The 22,371-nt window shown below is 38.9% G+C and overlaps 1 protein-coding gene across 5 annotated transcripts; it reads right to left on the bottom strand.

Annotated features, from left to right (window-relative positions):
* Window positions 1-3,339: 3,339 nt before the first annotated feature.
* tbx1 (T-box transcription factor 1) lies at window positions 3,340-14,012 on the bottom strand. 5 transcript variants are annotated; one of them, XM_023812284.2, is made up of 9 exons: window positions 13,837-14,012; window positions 13,320-13,442; window positions 11,518-11,908; window positions 8,144-8,245; window positions 7,682-7,853; window positions 7,023-7,178; window positions 5,690-5,757; window positions 5,084-5,184; window positions 3,340-4,681 (listed from the first exon to the last, which is right to left on the bottom strand). In XM_023812284.2, exons 2-9 carry the CDS (start codon window positions 13,351-13,353, stop codon window positions 4,302-4,304), a joined length of 1,404 nt encoding a protein of 467 aa, XP_023668052.1. In that variant the 5' UTR covers window positions 13,354-13,442; window positions 13,837-14,012; the 3' UTR covers window positions 3,340-4,301. The 5 variants fall into 5 exon arrangements, with proteins under 5 accessions (XP_023668052.1, XP_023668049.1, XP_023668050.1 ...); XM_023812281.2 differs by having other exon boundaries at window positions 13,320-14,012; XM_023812282.2 differs by having other exon boundaries at window positions 3,340-4,678; window positions 13,320-14,012.
* Between the last annotated feature and the right edge of the window lie 8,359 nt (window positions 14,013-22,371).

Raw genomic sequence — 22,371 nt, 5'->3', positions numbered from 1 at the left:
GGGGATCATTATGTCAGCTTCATTGCCCCCCCACCCCACCCCACCCCCGCATGTCTCTGCTAAAATTTGGCAGAGTGTCATTTTGGGGACGGCATACATGTACCTAAAGGAGATGGAATTCGGTGAGCACCAGTAAATAGTAAATTACTCCGAGGTGTATCCTCTCACCAGAAATCTTAAGCATGTACAAAATATACATTCACTGCTTATCAAAACATGAACTGGCAAGTTTGAATGATGAAGGTTTCTGGTTTAGATTTATAGAAGGAATAACATAAAATGTTAATCATAGAAAAATTAATACGGTAACCCGAAAATGGGAAGAGAAATTTTTATAATTAAAATTTGTCACGGCTCCCTTAAACACGCCTGACTTCCCCAAACAGGTTTTTCATTTTTCTCTGTAAAAGACTCGCGTCTCCCACACTTGTGTGAATCCATGTAAAATTTGTTACATAATTTGGCTTGTTTTTATGTAATGGTTCATTTTTTCATCTTAGGTACTAAAAGCATAATTTTATCTTTTGCACTGAGTCAATACATTTCAATGGTGTTAGGCCCTACATTTAGTCAGCTTTTTTTGTAATAATTTTGTATCTTATTGACTGAATGTTTTCGATACTTAAATCGATATAAAGTAGGGGCTGGAAAAAACTAAGCACAAAGCATTATTCATATAAAAAACATTCTTGTAGGCTATTATAAATATTAAAATTTCATTTTTATAATGTAGGTCGGTAGACGGATCTAGCTGTCACCTGCAGTGTCGCCTGGGACCGAGGGAACCATCGTCACGTTTAAAAGATCTGAACCTGGAAATCACTTCTCACGCATAGATGATCCCTCTGAGGCCATCATCGCCTGCCCATACAGTGACGGCCGTGGACCCCGTCCTCACCTGCTGGCCTCACATCAGAGATAAACACAGCTGGGCCGGCCGAACGGAAGAGCCCCGACTCCCCGCGTCCGCGTCTTCCTGACGGACGGATACTCAGTCCTTCCCGGCGGCTGTCGGCTCACGCAAAGGGACCCTCAATTCACCATGAGCCACACAGGAACCTAGACAGCCAGACTTAGGAAACGTGTGCTGTCCTTCTAGCGGAAAGATTTCTGCCGAGAGCTTTTTTTTTATTGTTTCGCGAATTCGTACAATTTAGGCTATATAAACATCTGGCACGATGCCTGAAATTTGTTTAGCGATGTTAGAAAAGGAGAAGTCTGAAAAGGCAACATATCAACCATTGAACAAATATATTGGTAACATTTAGGTTATAGTATCCAACATTATGCTTGAGACAGCTGAAATATGATGTTTGTTACTTTCCAATAGATGAATCAACAAGAATTTTTTTTAAAATGTTTACTTTTATGATGGTCATCATTTCTTTCCTACAAACATGAATTTTAAGTTCAATTTAACATTAAAATTTCCGCCAGTGTAAATTTAAACACGTATAAAGTCGTGCTTAATATTGGCCAGAAAATGAAGCTGTATGAATCGTTCGTCGATCTATGTTTTTCTTTTTAGTCCTAATAGTTTTTCACTGCATTATTTTTGAAATATTTATCGAAATTAATTGGTGATTAAAATTAGCGCGTTTTTATATTACATATTTTTAAAATAACAGTAATCTGTGATTCCGATGTGTTGTGTTTAGTGACTGTCAACATTAGGTATAAATCCACAAAATTGCATTCAGTCTTTTTTAACTTAAATGAGCTGTTCACTAGAAGCGAAACGGTTACCGATACATATTCACGAACCCTACAATTTAGCTGTAAGTATTTGCCCCCTGAATAGAAATTATATAGGATCAGCCGATGTCACCTTATCTGCTGGAAACGTTGTTTAACCTTTAACCCATCAGAAAGCCATTAGCTGTTAGGGGTCAGGCTGTGCGTGTCCGTCCCGCTCTCTTCCACTCAACCCCCCCGTCAGCATTTCCCTCGGGGGAAAAGTTAAATAAAAACATTAAAATAAATCATCATGCATTTCCTAATTTTTATGACTGGTCACCTTACCGGGATAATATCCGTTGGAAAATAATAACGCCGCGACCTGTCCTTTGTTCAGAGCGCCGGTACGTAAATGGTACTTTTGGCTTCCAGCATTTGACGTCGGAATCCTGCTTCTAAATATAATTTATGACTTCGCGGCTTTTTCTGCATTTATAAAAATGTAGTTTTGGGCAATACTGCGTATTGTTTTTATCAGACAGCTGTCGTTTTCAAAATGCCAGTAACGATTTAGAATACACTAGCTATTTATATTTATATTAGTACCTGAACATACTCCATGTATATATATTTATATATTAACCACCTCATCTCTCGAAGTCTGGCACCAACCACCAAAGCAAATTCCTTGTATGTGTGAACGTACTTGGCAATAAACTCGATTCTGATTCTGATTCTGAAAATGGTAGACCTACGTGTTAATTATTTCTACGCGATGTAAATTGTTCTTACTGTATAATATATGTGATGAACGGTTACACAGAACCAAGTATTAATCTATACAAATAACAACGCGCTGTTGTCAAAATAATTGCTAATTTATATTCAGCCAAATCTATTCATAACTGTAAACAGCAACTGATCAATAAATACAGCAATTTAACTTATACAGCTATTGTTTCATTCATGTTCAAAACTTAATACTGTACAAAATGTTGACATATGCAACCTAATGCGACAGCAATCACATCAGTGTTAATCACGAATGATTATATTGTATTTGCGCAACACTAGTTTCAGAGCATTAAAATGTCTGTTTGTTCGACAGATCGGCAGCGCTAAGCTTGCAGTCTTGTGTTTGTGTGCACAGTAAGTCATGTTACTTATCACCCGTTACATGGTAAGGTCATCTGGTCCTGAACTGACTCAAAATGTTCACTTAAAAGAAATGGATACTCCGTAAATCTCATCACACCCTGCTTTCCTGAATTTTTAAAGGACTTTAAAACAAGGTGACTCGAGAACCTAATGTGATGTATATACGTACAATAATTATCAGCATTTTGTTAGATAAAATCGTAAGTCATTGCCACATTTATCGCGGGCGTTCGACATCGTTTACGTGGTAGTGCTGAAAATTAAAAATGGTACATTTCTCTCTCTCTCTCTCTATCACACACACACGCGCGTCTGAATGCTTAGGGTGATGTGATTTCGTTTGTGCATTTAATTACCTCTAGAGGTGACTCTGATTCCCGCTACATGTGACACGATGATTATGCCTAGCAATCTGTGCGGATGTGCCAGTGTTGATAATATGAGATGTTTTCATCATCATATATGTCTGAGTGAAAAAGGGACCAAATGAATGCATCGAATGGGAAAATTTAAAGGAAAGAATTTAATATTCACTTTACAATTACAGCACAAGCATGGGATCTCTCCTTTATTTACCAAACTTCTAAGAATCACTTTGAGTCAGTGCCATGGTGCAGGTATCTATCAGAGCTTCCCAGAATGTTCCATGCTGCAGGTATTTATGAGAGCTCTCCAGGACATTCCATGGTACAGGTATCTATGAGAGCTCTCCAGGACGTTCCATGCTGCAGGTATCTATGAGAGCTCTCCAGGACGTTCCATGCTGCAGGTATCTATGAGAGCTCTCCAGGACGTTCCATGGTACAGGTATCTATGAGAGCTCTCTATAGAACGTTCCATGCTGCAGGTATCTATGAGAGCTCTCCAGGACGTTCCATGGTACAGGTATCTATGAGAGCTCTCCGGGATTTTCCACACTGCAGGTATCTATGAGAGCTCTCCAGAACCTTCCATGGTTTCAGGTACCTGTTGGAGCTTTCCAGGTCATTCCACAGGCTCCGAGCAGAGCTGCCCAGGCCATTGCATGATCACGGGTGGAGACACCTGCATCGTCCCTCGGTGAGCTGAGCATGCAGATATCTCGCCTACCTAAGAAGCTTCTCGGGTTCAAGATTATACAATGTATGGCTTTGTTTCTCCAAGCGAAAACAAAAAAGTGCATCCAACCAGAGGTCAAAATCCAGTCCGTGGTGAGGCGTTTCACACATCGATAAGACCATCCTTCATGCTCTTAGGGAGGCAGCCTCACTGTGAGAGCCACACGAGATGGACGGGCAGAGAGGCCGCACTGTGCCGGCGGTGCTTCGGCGAGGCCTCAGAGGAGCTCCTTAGTCCTGATCTTGCTCCTCCACAATTGATTTTGCATTAACCAGACATGCAGAGCAACGCCCACTTTTGGCTGTCTTCGGCGTGCCATGCATGCTTGAGTCAGTACGCACCAACAGGCCGAGAGCCGAAGCCATGCATTATCTGGGCCCATAGTCATAGTTTGCCGGGCCGCTGGTAGCTGAGTACATGTTGGAAGCAGTGGGGTTCATGTGCTGGTAGCCGTGCCCTCTGATGCTGGGCAGCGGATACGGGGACGGCCGGGTCTTGGCTCCCAGGTAGTGTTCGTAGGTGGCCGGGTACTTGTAGGGGTGGTGGTGCAGCGTGTCGGGCGGCTGGGCATGGCCGTCCAACCGCAGCTCGTGTGGGGGGCTTGGGCGGCTGGCGCTGAGCGGGACGGCATGCAACCCCCCCGGCAGGGGCAGCGCAGGGCTGAGCACCCGAGACATGATCTGGTGGGCTGGGTCAGCGTGGATAGGGGTTCCGCTGGGGTCCCGGTCATAGTCCCTCCTGCTGTCTTCTGAGCCGCAAAAAAAACACAACACTCATTACAATTCAGTAGATCATGTCTGTAATAATATAGGTCATTATCAGTTCAGTGTGGAAGGTAAGCTCAGGTCACTATAGGTCACTAGTAGCTCAGCATGAAGCAAACTTCCAACACAGCATGAATTTCTGGATCTTTCTCAGGTAGAACTGGTTCTCCACATCTCCAAGTCTATAGAAAATAGTTATGAAAATTCAAGGGCCATGTTACTGAATCTGACTGAGAAATATCGGCTAAAATAACGGCCAGTCCTGACATTCCTTTAAGCAGAGTAGTGTTTTTTCATGATGTGAGGCACAGACAACGAGAAGGACAAAGCGTGAGAAGGCTGAGTTGGCCTTCGGGATGCGGCAGACATGAGGGGGAGGGGCAGACCTTTCTCTGTGCCATTCTGTTGTGGCGGCGATGCCATCGGGTTCCTCGTCCGGGCGAAGGCACTCATTATTGGCAAGGAACCTGGCCTGTGATTTCTGGGCCTGGAGAGAAGGAGCCCAAGAGAAGCCATCAAGAGAAACTCAAAGTTTCCACAGTGTTCGAGCGAAGACACATTTGGGTGCATTTTTTTATGCAAATAAAATCCTTTGCTCTGCCTAAGGGACTCTGTACTGTTTGTCACTTTAAACAGGCTGTTGGTTACTTGGCACTTTAAAAATAACGGTGACACATTTCTCTGAAGATTTACTATGGCTTGTCATTTCACCTCCTTGGACAGAACTCAGTACCATACCACACATCAAGCCCTGTGTGTCATCTTTCCCTGAGAGGTACCTGTTAATTAGCTGTATATTATCCTAAGTATTTCACTGGATGGAGACCTTTAAATTAAAGACGACCAAAGAAAGTCCTGAAAATTACTCTAAGAATCAGATAAACCATTTAAAAAGAAACAGCGCTTGCAGCAGACGTCAAACAAACAAGTCACCAAAAAAGAATAATCAACAGAGATTTTAAGCTTGTGAGGGGAAAAAAAGCTATATTCACCAGTCTTCCGGATCGCAGTCTCGAAATCCCTTTGCGAAAGGATTGCTGGCGATTTTTAGCTGCGTGATCTGAAAACAAGAGATCCCAGTGTAATCTAAGCGGTAAAACACATACTGCTAAAACAAACAAATAAAAGCAACAAATATGCCGTGAAACCCAGATTTCGTTTACCCGAATAGTGCGTTTTTTGTGCACGGCAGGGCGCAGAAATTACCTAAATACACTAAACCTAAGAACAAACAGACATAAGACTGCTTTCGACGGAGGCCCGCCAAACTCGTTCACCTTTATGCACTTTAATCATTTATATTATTTTCAGTCTAAGTAGACTGACCAGATGTTAAGCGCTTCCGCGGATACAGTTATGTGCTGGTGAATTTCCGGAATGAGTTGAAAAACAAACTTAAACCCCCTTGGTGAAAGTTGGAGACGGAAGGGTCAAACTGATAGGACACAGAGCAGGAAAGACAGAGACCAACGCAGAAGCAAAACATCTGTGTATGACCCTAAGTGGCTTATCGATTCACGGAGAGCAGTCTTCATTTCATTTGTGTTAAATTCATTAATTAATCCTTACGAACATACTGATGGAATTAAACCGGCTTAAAATACACATAATTAGATTTTAAAAATGCATATAAATCAAATTCTGCAATAAATCTTAAAACATTTAAACAAGGCTAAATACTCGTAGTTTGTAGACAAGCATAACATTACAGCGATAACTGTCAAATAGCTAACAATGTGTCTTTGGGTAGACCTGTTCACATATCGATACCACGTACGTGTAATTAAGCGTAATAGATAACACACGGGTTTCAAGATTTCCCTTCATTTAGTTTTTAGATTTAAATTATTTATGGATAAATTCCTGATATTTATTAGACATATTATTGTTATTGATTATTAATGAATTGCTCCAATCGCGAATTGCAGGACTGATCTAATTTCGAACGCAGAGTAAGAGAATTAGCTAAAAATAAAAATAATAATAAAAAACAATTCATTTCAAAGAAATAAATGCAAAAAAGTAGACTTTTAATCTATCACTTTTATGTGATTACTAGTGCGCCACTTTTCTGTGGTCGTCACGTAGCTGTTAAACGTCCACTTCACATACGAGTGTGCGTGTGTGTGCCCCTATCACACAAATTGTACTGAACAACTGTTTATGGTCACATAAAAAACTTAAATGCCGTTATATTTAGTTTCAAATAATGATCGGCATTTCATCCCATTATTATTCATATGTGAATACGGTTCACAATAATTCATGTCGCACATGTAAGGAAACTTCAGCACCGTAACACAAAACATTCCTCACAATACGTACCCTGTGGTTTTGGTAGGCTGTAACGGCTGTGAACCGTGTCTCTTCGAAGACAAACGTTTTGTAATTCTCTTCAGCGTACTTCTCACTGTCTTTCCTCGGATCCACATACACGACATGGAACCTTGGCTGGTATCTGTGCATGGAGTTTAAAATAATCTGCAGCAGAAGAAGATGCTCTGTTCAGATCATTGTACTAATGCATCATCCTACAGAATATTTTCTCAAATAATTTAAAAATAGCTTCTTTTTCCTGCAATTGAACCATTATATGACCCATGTAAAGACTTTTGAAAGGCTTTTACTTGCTATACAGGCGAATCCATTTTGGCAGTTGAACCAAATGAAGCGTTCAAACAGAACATAATTGTTGAGCTTTTATAGCAGATATCCATTAGCATCAGTATATTAGGAAATACTGATATAATAGCCTATTATTAGCATTAACATTGGTTGTAAACAAGATTACTGTGTAGTAAAGGTAGAAAGTGAGCTAATTGAACGCTTCCATGTTATAATCATGTACTTTATAATATATATATACCCGTATAAAGTCTGGAAATTGACCCTGGGTTAAAATCTTAGACATCCTCCCGTTTAAGGAAATTTGATTTAGAACCCATCCTTAATTAATATGCAGATTTTTATTTGTTAATACTTACATGACCATTATCGTCCAGTAAGTTGTTCGTGAGTTTTAATTTATCAAACGAGACTATCTGTTTCATCCACTGCGCGCCCTTGGCAGGAGAGTCTGGGTGGTAGTGAACTCTCCCAGGAGTGGCCGGGTCAGCTTTGCCGGCCACCAGCCAGGACGAGCTGTGAAAGGCATACCTTTAAAACGGAACACGAGAAACAGATCGTCAAAAAGGTCGCCGATGGACAAGGAAACACAACAGTCCAGCTCACCCCGCTGTCAAATCACGACATGCTTTCAACGCGAAGCCTTACAATGGTGTTTTATATGAAGTTAGTGCGGTCACGATTGGACAATCCAGACTCGCAAAATACAAAAAATAAAATAAACAAATAAACATAAATTGCTAAATGTTAGAGTTGATGAAAGCCCGGTTTGTTTATTGTCTAAAGAGGGGCCGTTTCAGTCACTTTAAAGTTTGACGCACCGATATCGTTTATCATCCACCGGTAGGAAATCCATTAACAGCATGTACTCTGCCATGGGATCCATTCCGAAGATTTTTACTTGAAACGTAGGAAACATTCTCCTGAAAAAGAAAACAGATGGTGTTTTACTTATTTATTTACTCTGTCGGCCTTTTAAAATAAAAGTATATTTCCTGTTCCAACTACACAACCAAGAAAAAAAAATTGTATTAAAAATATATACAGCTGTTTAGTAATTTGGCTGTTTTATATTTAAGTGCATGGTCAAAACACTTGCAAACTGACTTCCTAAAAACAATGTAAGTTAAAGACGATAAAACAACACCTAACAAGATATTCGTTATAGGGTATAATAGCCATAGGCCCATTTTTTTCTTTTCTTCAAAATGAAATTAAAGTATAAGGTTGTTCTATAGACTTGGACATAAAATGTTACCTTCCTCGCTTTAATTATGAGACTTTTCAAGGTTAGCACCAAAAATAAGTAGCATTTTATATTAAGATGATATTAGGCCTATTAGCTCTTAAATCAAGGACCGACAGCCGTATTAGTTCCTTCTCAAAAACGATCAGCAGACCTCCTCTCCACTTTACACTGCAAATGGTGCGTTTGTATTTTAAACACATTCAACCATATTGTACAGTTAAAATCAAACAGTTTTATCGTCTCCCGAATAAAAGTTATGAAACGGTTAATCTGCTGGCGTCCAGACCAAGCCGTGCGATCCGACAGTTCGGACGGGATCTCACGTGTTTGGCCTGGCTGGTCTGATGCTTAACTCTAACTTTGCTAAAATATTCCAGCCCGCATGAAGCCTGACCGTCGACTGACACTCAGCATGTCCTTTACATGCAAGCCCTTTATTTAATAACACTGGAAGACACCGAACACAGATTGGCAAATTGCGCACCTCCCTTTATTAACGCTGGCGTAAGATCATTGCGCAGTATCACCTAAGGGCACCTTAAAATAACTGCTCAATTAACGTCGCCTTCCTATTCTGAAGAGACGCCGAGGTTACGTGAGGCTGAAGTACCATCTGAAGTGCCATTTCTTCCACTCCATGTTTTCTGTGTCCTTGAAATGATATGTTCACCTTTTGGGAGCAGTGTTAATAAAAAGCGGGGCGATAAATCAATATACCGCTTATGCCATTTAATTGCAAATGTAGGCCTTCCACTTACATTAATTCGTATTGAGTATTAATACAAGACACTGTTTTTGAAAACATAAAATAAAATCATCGATGACTCAATTGAGACACTTGGGTGGGCTACCCGGTCTGAAAGCCTCTCTAATTCGGATGAAAAAAACTTTTAAAAGCGACCACAAGTAAAATATTTTTAAACGTCCACATTGTAAATCAATGCGATAATTTTAGTCACTAAATAACCGTAAACATGTCTGATGTGTGGATTACTAGGGGGATGACTCATTTCGGTTGCCGCTATTTCTCAGGTTTGTCACATTAACACAACATGCACTTATGTTAATGCATGTGTTTTGTCATGAACGAAAAAATATGTTTCTGATACTCAACACATATTATCTATGTTATATCCGATAGAGGTACATAGGCCTGCTATAGCCAATATATTTTGGAGGATTTTTAGGATTTTAAGTGCAAAAATCTTAAAGCAAGCCCTTCACTACACAGTCGTTAAACATACTGTTTTTTCGGTTTCGAGTTGACTAAAAAGAAAGCACGCAGTTATTAAAATTTTATTATGGTCTTTAGGGGCGTTGATTAATTATTTACAGTTTATGTAATGACGTAAAATTTTGTTCACGATGATTTTCCAAAATGTAACTTAAAGTTGTAAGGGATTTAAATAATTTTATAAAATAAATAACTGTTCCTGTATGCAATTTGACCAGAAGAGTCCGCGAACTGAAAGCACAAGAGAGCATCACTTGTAGATTTTCCCTTAACAATCGCGCGCTTAACCCCACTGGCACGTCCTGGCGTTCTTTTTTACGCATTTTCGTTCGTTGTTTTCGCCAGATGATGCAATCTGACGCGGAGCCGAGATGGGCCCTGGAAATTGTGTGAGGTAATCAGGATCAACATAGTATAGAAACGGTAGATGGATACAGTACCGTTTCTATTTACACAATCTTAAGATCCATATACGTTTTTTAAAAAAGGTTATCGTTATGACTCAGAAGGGAGCTTGCAGTCCTGCATTACACCCCTTAATATTTTCTTAACGGTTATTTGTAATGAACTTTTACTTTAATTATAAATATATGCACGTAGGCAGTTGATCACTAAACTGAACTAAAGCGATTAAATTTGGCAAATTATAAGTCAAACACTCCTGCTTACTCTTGCCTAGTTAGGGTAGTACACATTCTGTTTCCAAATGTGATATAAAAAAAACGTTTTGTTGCATGGCGAATTTACAGCTATTAAAATCAACATTAACCGGTGCATTTGGAATACCTTGTGTAACGTAAAGGCTACGTTTTTGTAATATATTGTAACTTTGTGTGTGTGTGTGTGTGTGTGTGTGTGTGTGTGTGTGTGTGTATACAGTCCCCTCTCAAAAAAGAAATATATATTTTGTATTTCACATAGGCCTGTTCTCCACGTAATTAACTTTAACTGCACCGTAAAGTTAACAACGACACTAAATTAATAAGCAGGCAATAGGAAAAAAAAACTGACTGTATAAACGTATACAAATAGAACCCAATGCATCGCGGATTCAAGTGCATTTTAAGTCAGATTCAAGAGCATTTTATGAGTGAAATTCGTTTAGCCTTAACCAGGCGCCAAAGTGCCTCATGGTGTTTAAGCGATCTCAGGATTCACCGCTAAAACCCACGAAATGAATCCAGTCCCCAATTTCCACATGGACAAATTAAAAAGCCAGTGTTTGTAAAATGTGGCTGGATAATAGCTGTTATTGTTTACGAGTCTTGATAATCTTATTGACTTAACGCATTTGAACATGAGCAAACATTTTCCACGCTGCAGTTACATGATTCCTCGTGTGTTTATAAACAAAGACACTTACGTTTGCGTTATTATTCAATATTTAAAATATCGTCATGCTGCACTAAAAATTATAGTGGAAATATAAGTTTATAGCTCACTAAGCTGTAAAACTGTCATCGCAATATTTTTTGTGGAATATAAAAATATTACTGGGACAAAATATGTTTTACATTAGTTTTACATATACGCATTAATCATATATAAATATGCATATATAAATATAGCATGCACATAAGACGACGAGTGAAAGCGAAAGCTATATGATCGTACTTATCCGTTATAGTTTGACAACACAATTATTTAAACCAACAACAGAAAATGTTTATTCCTCACAGCAGCCTTCAAAGATGCAAAGTGCATGGACTCACCGGCCAGCTTTGGTAACGATCATCTCGGTTCCAAGTTGGTTAAATTCATCCCAGAGAGCCTTCATCTCCAGTTGGACGTTAATATTGGCAACTTTCGGGTTTTTCTTCACCAGCGACTTGTTACTGGGCGTTGAAGTTGAAGACGACGAGGAACAGTTTGGCGTGCCAGTATCGTTCGGCTGGGCCTGGGCCGGGTTCGACCCCGTGTAGCTGTAGCTGTGTTGGGCCGCCGTGCAGGGCTCGAAGTGGGTTTCATGTTGGCTGTACGGATCCCCAGGGGAGGGGGAGAGGTGATAGCTCCCGGGTGTGTTGAGGTTGCTCAAACTGCTGGTCGTGAAGGCTGCAACATCGCAAAAATGGGACAGCTGCGTCAGCCACGGACTGGATATTGCTGAAATCATTCCAAAAATGGGTTTGCGGTGCGTTAACTTTTTGATAACAAAAAAATCAACATAAAAGTAGTCTAGAGAACAAGTCAGTTTTTAAAATGAACAAAAATATTAACAAAGCTCCAGAACAGAGTAATCAGTATTTAATACGGGTCAGTTTCGCTGTCTATCAGTTTTCCCATGAATCTTGAAAATTGTATCCAGTGTGGTATAAACCTGATCTTACAAACTGTCAATAAAATGGAATACGTAAAAGGAAAGCTTTGTCTTTATCGCGGTAATAGCACAATGTTTCAGGTCCTTTAATGTCCTCGCAGAAGAATCCTTCTTTTCTCTTTCTGGTAAAACTAATGCATAATCTTCAATGAAAAGCACACCGTATTCCCCCTTTATTTGTGGATCGCTTTCTAAGCGGCCTGTTCGCTGCGCTGCCGCCGAATGCTACTCAGCAATCCAGACCTCTCTCTTATCTCCGCATAGGGCCTCCCCTTCACGATAAAACCGGTTCTTATTTCTATTTAGATAAGGAACTACAGGTAATGTGCCTTTCCTCGCCTTGGGCCGAGGCTGATTGACAGAGAAGTGCGCCCCTTTTAATGGGCTATCCGGCACCCATTTACTGTCGGATAAGGGTATCGCCCACGTCGACCCCCCTAACAATAGGAAGGCTGGCTGGCACCGCAGTGTGTACCCCTTTACAAGGTAAACAAACATCTATTGTACGCTAACAAACGAGATAGGTTATGTTGTGGGTTTTGACTGGACGCAAGTCTCTTATTCTGTCAAGTGCAGCTCCATTAGTTAATTCGGTGGGTCCCGCGAGTGTTTATCGGTAATATCTAGCTATTTTGCGAGCAATACCTACAGTAAGACCCAGTGAGCCCCCTATCCCCACGCCCATCTATACCCTCGTTTTAATAATTTGTATATCACTTGAGATTCAATACCTTGGTGTCCACACGCTTTTATAAGACGCGTCGAACCCAATGCGTAATTCCCAAAAGCTTTTTAACTTTATTGATTTTATTTTACTTTTATGTGCTATTTGGAGATTTATGCACAAAACTACTAACAACCTGACTGAATAGTCTATTCTAAGTACTGAGGCATTGCCTTTCCCAATCCGAACCATACAGCTTTCGGCGGCTAGATATCTACCTGAATTTAGCTATCCGGATGGTAGTAAGCTGTCCATATTGTATATGCAGTGGGTTAAGTGCACAAGAATTAATTTGCGGGCAAACAGCCGGGGAGTTTGGCATTTTAACACCGCACTACTAGCTGATGCATCTGACTGGCGCTTTGTAAGGTACAGAAGCAGTCGCGTTTTATAGCTGCATGAGAAAAAAACATGCGACCAAGTTACTCTTTAAAGAAAGTGGAAAACAGAAAACAAACAATACGATTTCATACCTTCCATTTCCCTTGTGACAGTGCTGTAGTGCATTTTTAAGGATCTGCAGCAGTTACGCTGGTCTTGCTTGTCCGGGCCAGTGCCGTGTTTGTCAAATGTTGCGTTTCCTGCTTGTTCTGCCGCTGAAATCAGAGAGGCAATACTGAAAGCATTTGCCTTTGGAGAAAGAGGACTGCTGTCGTCCATATGCGAGAAATCGGGTCGAGAAAAGCGGTCCCCCTGCTTTCTTCGCGTGCTACTCCCAGACTAAAGAATATTCTACTTTAACCAAGAAAAAAGCCAAGGTGAGTGGCAACTTTTGTACTGTGATACAAACTTCGCTGGTGATGGGCCGCTGGCGATGTAATGCAGCTCACCGTTTTCAGAAGGAACCATTCCCATACATAAGGTTAAAATTAAATGTCAACATTTTATGTTAGGCTTCTTTCCCACTGAAAAAAGTATTCTGAAATATAACGCCAGCTTTAAGAAGTCTCTCTCGTATTTTGACAGCGCAAATCCATAAAAAAGTTTTACTTTCTTTAAAGGCGAACTTCCCCCATTCAGTGGCTTGGTGATGTCATATGAGTAAGTTACTCTGCCTTGAGGAGAGGAACTACTGAGGGGGAATGTCAAAAGCGGGAGATCCACGCCTCCCCTGCTCAGCTCGAAAAAGCGTGCACGCTTTCCACTGCATGTTTAATTTGAATAGGACCTTGTCAATCACTGTTCCATATTTGTATTCACTGCGAAAAAACATTGCGCGTCACTGCGGATTTCCGGCATTAAAGTTATGCATTTTTAATATTTTTATTTTGCACAATAATACAATGATATCATGTATCATATTCATATTATTGCAAACTGACACTTGCTGTTCTCTTCGGGTTTTATAATTACTTTTTAGAAGTATTACTCTTTTGCGTGAAAATGCGGGTATGCATCCCGATTTGTTTGTAAACATTTATGCATGGCTTATCTATCTATCTATCTATCTATCTATCTATCTGCTTACTTATTTATTTAAATTTCAAATGTAAATGTTTGCAGATTTCATTCCTCTTGATGTCTCCATTAATACATTTTCGGATCAAATATAATAATGTCATTTTGAGCAGGATGAATGGGCATGCACATTTACTGTAATAATAGTCGTGAAAAGTAGAAATATACCAAAATCTTATTTTTGGTGTTTTGTTTTATTTTGCCACACAATTGCACTTGCAATATAAACAATATGGCACAGAATCGACAACAACAATACTGTTGCTATTTTTGTTTTTATGTATAGAGGGCTAGTACTAACGGGTACTGCTGGGATTTTCGGAATGTCGTGTTTTAGTGAATGAGGCCGGTTTGTTTGGTGCCTAATCGTTAAACTAAAGTTGAGGCCATCATTGCAAAATAAATTAACTGGAAATCTCATGCCAGTGTAACATAATAAGCGTTGCGCTTTTCTAAAGCACTTGACCTTTATCTCGCAGTTACAGCATCTCGCTGGTTATCAGATTATCAAGGTTCATAATTAATGAATAGTAACAAAAGTTATGTTTTGTTGAGCGGCTGCGATAGCAACTGGATTTAATCTAATTTACACCTGAGCGATTGAATAACAGGCCAAAGCAGCAGGGTATTAATGGGATAACCTAGTTAGCAGCAGCGACGCGATCCTTTGTGCTTAGCGGTATTTGTTTAGTATGTTTGTCTTTGTGCGTCCAACCGTAAATGAACTACTGTTTTGATCTAGTTCTTTGCGTAAATATGAATTCAGGTCTACTTCAACACAATTTGGGCAAGAAGCACAAACATTTACATGAATTATTGTTCTAATGATGCTTTTTTGCTGTATTTTAATTCGGCATGTACCCTATTTGGTACAGCTTTGAATGGCGCGTGACAATTCAAAGTTGTGCTTTTCCGTCCCTTCAATATACTGTCTTATACAACAAGCTAGGCTACTCGAAACACATAAAGGTATCGTATTTAAAGTTCAGAAAGTTTACAATAAGTCTTGTCTGATTTCCCGTCTTTTTATCTGATGTTTTCAGTGATTCCATCACACTTAATCAATGCCACGTCGGAAGCGTCCTTTGTAAATACTTAGGTGATAACAGACAAAAATCAGAAGCAGATAAAAAGGAGGGTATTCTGGAATGTGCCCCGTATTCGTGCTTGAAGCCATGCATCAGAATGGAAAAGGCTCCCAGGTCCGTTGTGATGGGCCGCGAGAGAATCTAAAATTTATGCGCACAGGCACAACTTGGAGAAAAGGGGTCAAAAAGTTTGGCGTTACCTGTTAATTTAAATGTCAGAATACGGTGTAGCAGTAATGTGTAAAATGCAGTGACCATTTATTATTGGGCTTTTGTTTTTTCTTAGATCAGCGTTTGTCTTGGATCAATTGCGTCCTTATTGGGACGTAATGAGGCAAAGTCCTTATCGGATCCCGCATACGCAAATTTCAACACATCATTCCCCGCGCCAAAGCAACAAAAGCGCGCTTAAGCGATACCGGTGAAGCGTTTCATTGAACAAGTCTACGCCAGACAGATACAGGCTGAAGATACATTTCTTTCCTCTTCCCAAATGTGCACAGAGACGTCCTGGCAGAGCAAAGTGCCCCTTGTATGAAAGGTACAGGCTTTTCACGTTGGTCCAGGCTTGTTAATGCAGTGAGTTCCAATTTGTTGCTTTTGTGCGCCGGGAATCAGCTGGATTACTCTCACACTCGCTTGGAGTAGCCCATACCTGTACTTTCCTGTTGGTACATGAAAATTTCATTGTGTTCACAAATAATTATAAATAACAGCCGCATACTACAGCCAAAATTTTGGTAAATTTTAGTAACAAATATTTGCTGGTAAAAACACACAATTACTGCCATTGTTGTTTTGTAGCAACATCGTCATTATCATCATCATCAATATTCTTTTAATTTTAAAGTGGTAGTTTATCTAAAGTGAATAATAGATTTTTCCTCATGCAAACTATTTTTTGAAACGAGCTTCAGTGGGACTTGACGCACGCAGGCACGCTTCCTGTTTTCATTCTCCCTGGCACCCGTCTTTATGCGCCAGGTGTGCTCAGCCCCTGTCCGCATACCGTATTACTTCTAAACTTAGAAGCCAAGTCTCGGCGGATTGCATACACGATTCAATTATGATTCTGTGCGGAGTTTTGGAGTCGTAATGCCTGTAATTAAATAAAGTAATCGACATTTCTCTGATTTCAACAATTCGGTTTGGTGAGTTTCTATATTTATCACATACCACAAAGTTGTAATTAAATTACTAAACTTTTACTTGTTTAAATTATTTCCAAACCAGTGTTTTTAATAGTGCAATGTATTGCAGTTTAAAATGCGAGCCATTCAGTCTTGGTATGTTGTCTGCTATAAATAGGCTACATAAAAAAATTAAATGACATTTGGAAATTAATGTCAGCCGACCTAAACAGAAGAATCGCAAAAAAATCCACGAAGCATATAGTTGTTATATATGAGCTTATTTTTTCTCGGTATTAACAAATGCGCTACGATTTTGCATTTGAGGTTTACGCGCCGCGGCTTTTTTGATCACGCTAATATTCAACTTCTAGTTCGATGTGTAAAATGTGACGTAAATTTCATGTTTAAATTTCTTATCATAATGGTAATGTGAACATCTTGGGAAATTAAACTGATATTGTAACGTTTCAAATAACAAAATCTACTGCTTCGGGGCTCAAGACAGGCTATATATCTATAGAGATTGCAGCAGCAAGTTCAGAAACCGCGGCTGTCGGATTTCTCTTTCTATAGCCTATGTAAGACGTCTACATCTATTTTTTTAAAAACTAAGCTAAATAAATAATTAAACCTACGTCAAATTCATCCGAGACGCTGCTACTGTGACACGCCAAAGTTATAAATCACACAACATTTGAATCATCTTAATCTGATAATAATTCCCGGCAAACACGATAGTCCCATAAATCGTACCATGTAAACTATATGACGTCTTACATCTCAGCATATATTTTGTTATTTTTTGCTTTTCGAGTTCGAATGAAATTAATTTAAATTGTGTTTCTATAAGAGGCGACATCAGATTGCATGTTGATCGTATTTTCAATATCAAAGACACCTAAAACTGTACTTATGAAGAAAGAAAACATGTCTCACGACCCCAATAACTGTGTTGTTGTGGTCAGTCTGTTAATGTAGGCTGGTGTTTACTAGAAGAAGGTGAAGAACTCCTATCTAATCTACAAAAATTAACCGTTTATGATTGTCATATAGGCCTAATATTTCTGTTTTCTTATAACTGTGAATTTTGAGCGATATTACTTTCTCAATATTAATATAGTGTTTTCTTGAGGTTCAGCAGGTGTATTTAAATAATTGAATAATTATTTGATTTCCTACACGAGATAAACACATTCTCAAGGACACCTGTCAACGTAAATGTCACCAAGGACTGAAGTGCCGTCAAATTCAACCTCGGCGCGTGAAAGAGAAAACACTGAAAATTGTTTAGCCAGGAGGATACGAGAGTGGCAGGCAGGCGCTTGGTCCTGGTATATAACAATTCCTGAAACTTTTAGTTGTTCTCTGTACACCCATCAAGGATCTTAAAACATGTTGAATTAACATTATTACAGAAACGTGAATAATCTTTAGTTGAACTGAAGATAATTTGGTCTAATAGGCCTACATAAAAAACGAACACATCTGAACATTTGGAAAAAATGATATGTTACGAAACATAAGAGAAATGAGGATGAGGATTTCTGGACAATCCCTTCCTATCTCACCCACACACACTGTTGAGATTTCCGGTTAACCACATTCGAGAATACGACGCTTCTCGTGTAAATTAAACAATGATAAAAGCCAGAGAGAATTACGCACAATCATTGTAATTATTTGAATACCTCATTGTGGGTAGGTTAATAATATGAACAGCCCATACAAAGCACGTATACAGGCTGTGTTAACAAGTGATGCCAGGTCGGTGCTTTAACGAACGAAAGCACATCTTTTTTTCTATATGCCTCTTAAATTTATATAAGTTTCTTCTTATTTGCAGCGCTATATTATTCTGTAGCCTGTTTTTTTTTTGGTTGTGCATTATGTAATTTGTTTGGTATTTTTGCTCTGCCTAAAGCATAACAGAGTTATATGAGTAATTGACGGACATCAATAATAGGACGTAATTTAATTATATTAATGTATTAATTATGCATTTCGCATTTCTTATTTGCAAGTTTTCCGTCCGGGTTTTTTCTGTGAGTTATATTTGCACGACCCAAACGGTAAATGTTGGGTTAATTGATAATATCCTACTGCGCAGTAAATGAAGACATGTGAACAGTGTTAAATCCGTGAGCGATTTTAGGTCACGGATACGTGTAGCTACGTTGACCACTGGCGTTTAAGCGCCTCACCACAGAGTTCCGAGTTTAGCGCCCGTCTCACCTACACACCTCTCTCCACCCCATGCGCACAGCAGCTCAGTCTTCCCCGCCTTAGCGTCAAACAAGTGTCCTTTTATAGGCACACATTTCTTAAGCAATAAATGTTCTTCTGCTGGCCACAGTCCTGTTTTGATTCCATATTCTGTCAGCATGAGTTACGCGTGGCTTGTTCAATAAAATCCATATCACGAAACGTAATTCATCATTTCAACTTAAGCCCTGAGCCCAGTTGTTGACATTAAACGTAATCTTCCATTACCGTGCGCTTTCCTGAGCAATAGATTTCGTACAAAGTTAAATGTAGATAAAACGTCATACATTTATGAAGCCGAATACTAAATAAAAAGTCAATTGAAACCCTACAGCAAGTGTAAAAGCAGTAGTTGTAGGCAAAATTATTTTACAGTGGGATAATATCAATTCTAATTTTACAGGATGGCACGTGCATGTTAATGAAACATATACATGCATTTAGCATACTGATGTATTGGACAGAATATGCCTTGATTGCACACTAAGCTCCAAATGATTTTTGTAGCAGCATTGTATTGACAGAAGCTTTGCGCTGGCGACGTGCCGCCGTTTAATGTATATTTCATGTAGTATGTGGTTCGCTGAAATGCGCTTCACGTTTTGTTGTGGAAACATGATAAATGGGGAAAGACCATCCACACGCCAGTAATACGGCTAAGTGTGATGTTTTCTCGGATGTCCAATATGTTTAGACACGTTCTGAACCCTTGGCAAACACCAAAGCGCCGGCTGATCAAAATGATTACAGATAATTGCGATTTTGTGATGCAGGGCCCCCTCCTCCGTTTGAGAGTATAATCGGGGCATTATTAAAAACACGTTTAGCAACACACATGTACATAATTTGCGCTTCCTTATTGATTATTTATTAAAATATATTGATTAATGTTAGGCCTAATATTTCCCAATGCTGAGAACCATGATATCACTTTATCCAAAGCAACTACACATGTGCGTTTGTCCAGATAATGGACTGAAAGAGGCTCCCACTGATATTTACAATTGTACAGAACTCCTGGACAAGAAAGGTCGGATGTTAATTAAGACCGAAGATCAATTAGCAGATAATAAATCACACGGTGTCAAAGGAACCAGCAACAATAATTGTAACTTTCATACTGCGTGACTGAGCCTGCAGGGACCCGGGCCGCGTGCTCCATATATAAAACACTAGCCTATCTAAATATTTGCTTAAATCCTTGAATAAGACAAGGGAAGTTAGCAGTTGACCGCTGACAGTCGAGTCACTGAATAGCTACCCCTGGTGTCCTTTGCCTTGTTCTTTGAAACGAATAAACAGCCGAATGCTATTTTCTAATACGGCATATAATGTATAAATATTTTTTTCTAATTGATCGGAAGATGGTATGGTATCATTTTAATCTATGTAGCAGTTCGGCAAGCAATTTTTCGAAAGATTTAGTTGCTATTATAACCATCTTTTTCATTGATTATGGCGGAAATCAGCATTGTTTGTTGATTTTAATTATGAATTGACGGATTTCACATCTCGAAAATATTTCGAACATGAAGCCAACATTTTAAATTGCCTTCTTTAATTCGAAACATGAGATTTAGCCTAAATGCACACAAATGTGTCTGTAATGTGCCAATAATCTGGGACCATTCCGTTGGAACTGACAGAATTATTTCTTGTGAAAACAGCATATGCACAAAAAGACGGCAAAAAGTTGACTGAAAGGGCAAGCGAGTTTTATCAAAGTCTTGTTTTAAATGCAAAGTTGTTGACGTGATTCATCCAGCAGTGTAATTGCCGCCTGGAGACGGGAAGTTTGGAGTCTTATTTCAGCAATAACATAGCCCTTCTCCAGCCATTGGACAATACTGTGGACATTTTGTTACTAACCCAGCCCACTGCCACCTATACACCCGATACACACTAACCCACACCCGCCCACACGCAAATATTGTTTTTTAATTTTAAAATGGTCGTATGTGATTGGCATAAAAGAGTAACTGTTTCTTACTTCGACCAAGACAGATTATAGGAAAGCGGATTGTTATTTTAGGTATAACGTTTCTCTCTCTGAGTTTTCACTTTTAAACGGTTTTACTTCTAATAAATGTGCGCATTTCACATATGCTGTAGCATAACGGCAATCATTAACTTTAATAACCTTACATTAAATGTAATATTTATATTCGTTAGTCAATAACAATGACCCCAGTAACATCAAGAACAACGGAAATTGTGGTTAAAAGTTAGTTTTAACTTATGTCCCATCTCAAATTTAATCGAAACCGAAAAATTAATCAAAAAATAAATACAATCAGTGCGATTAAAGCAAAAAAAAAAAAATAATACAATATATATAATACAATATAATTATTATATGTAATACAATACATGTCTTTTTATCTCCTCCAAAATGCGCGTGTTTCTTCATATGGGCCTAATAATTGTTTTTTGTTAAATCATAATAAAATTGGCGTCCTGAAATAGAAACACTGTATGCAATGAATATTACAATATTTATTAAGAGATTCAGATATATTACTTAATATATACTTTTAACTGGCACTTACTGTGCCACTTATATTTGCGATATTGTTTTACAATTATGAACTAATGACGGATGAAATAAAGAACGGAACAGCTCCGAATGTTCATGCACGTTTCAGTCGCCGGTATATTCACTTCTTTACCTGAAAATTAGTCAATTAAATTTGAGCTTATTGGAGCCCTTCTAATTATTTAGGTATTTTCTACTTTTGATTGTCATTTTATTAATACTTTTTATGTTACACAGGTTCAGTGAATCGACGCTATATGTTGAAGTGAGAAAATATTACTTGTTTAATTCGACTTGGCTTTTGTAGGCCTTCGATGCATAAAAATACCCAATGTTGGAGTGGAGACGAATTTACTTTAATTATTTAAAAGCATGTTCTTACGAATTTTTCGGTTAGAAATGATGATAGGTAAGTCAAAACCATAATAACCTATGACTAAAATAAAAATGTGAATTTGTAAAATAGATGACAGATAGACAGACAGATAGATAGATAGATAGATAGATAGCAAGGTGTATTTTAAGATAAAAACCCCGGTTTATTTTAAGTCAAGGACGTTGTGAAGTTGTAGCATAACATTGTTATGCGGGCGACTGAAAAGCTTGGATAAAATCATCATTTTTACTAAAATAAAGTTGTGCTCCAACACGGCTCTAATGGGAAAGTACAAACCTGACAAATAATGAAGACAAAATAAGATTGAAGTGCCGTTGTGTGTAAAACACCCCTAAGCGCCCATTTTCTAAGCCATGCCCGTTATCACCCATCAGTTTCTGCTCTCATTTCTGTTCACGACAATACAGATGTTTGGTGCGCTCCTCGCACACGATGCTGCGCTTTCGCCTTTTCATACCAGCACCCGACAATACATCTGTTTAATTCATATTGGATGGAAACAGGTCGGACCCTCTTCATTAATTATTTTAGTGTGGACTATAGGCCTAAAAACAAAAACAAATTCACGAAAATTACCGGCCTGGAAAATGTGACACGTAAAGAGACCATAAAGTGTCGGAGTTTGAAATCTTACAGCAAACACGCTTCCTT

The sequence above is a fragment of the Paramormyrops kingsleyae genome, chromosome 2, assembly GCF_048594095.1.
Source record: "Paramormyrops kingsleyae isolate MSU_618 chromosome 2, PKINGS_0.4, whole genome shotgun sequence".
In the NCBI taxonomy this organism is placed as follows: Eukaryota; Metazoa; Chordata; class Actinopteri; order Osteoglossiformes; family Mormyridae; genus Paramormyrops; species Paramormyrops kingsleyae.
This window is presented reverse-complemented; position numbering and strand designations above follow the sequence as displayed.

Excerpts from the sequence above, each read along its gene's own strand:
- tbx1 (XM_023812281.2), bottom strand. The coding sequence starts at position 13,506 with ATGGACGACAGCAGTCCTCTTTCTCCAAAGGCAAATGCTTTCAGTATT. Across the intron at positions 8,246-11,517 it reads ATCGTTACCAAAGCTGGCCG|GAGAATGTTTCCTACGTTTC; the intron begins GTGAGTCCATGC and ends TTTCTTTTTCAG. Across the intron at positions 5,758-7,022 it reads CAGCCTACCAAAACCACAGG|ATCACGCAGCTAAAAATCGC; the intron begins GTACGTATTGTG and ends TCTTGTTTTCAG.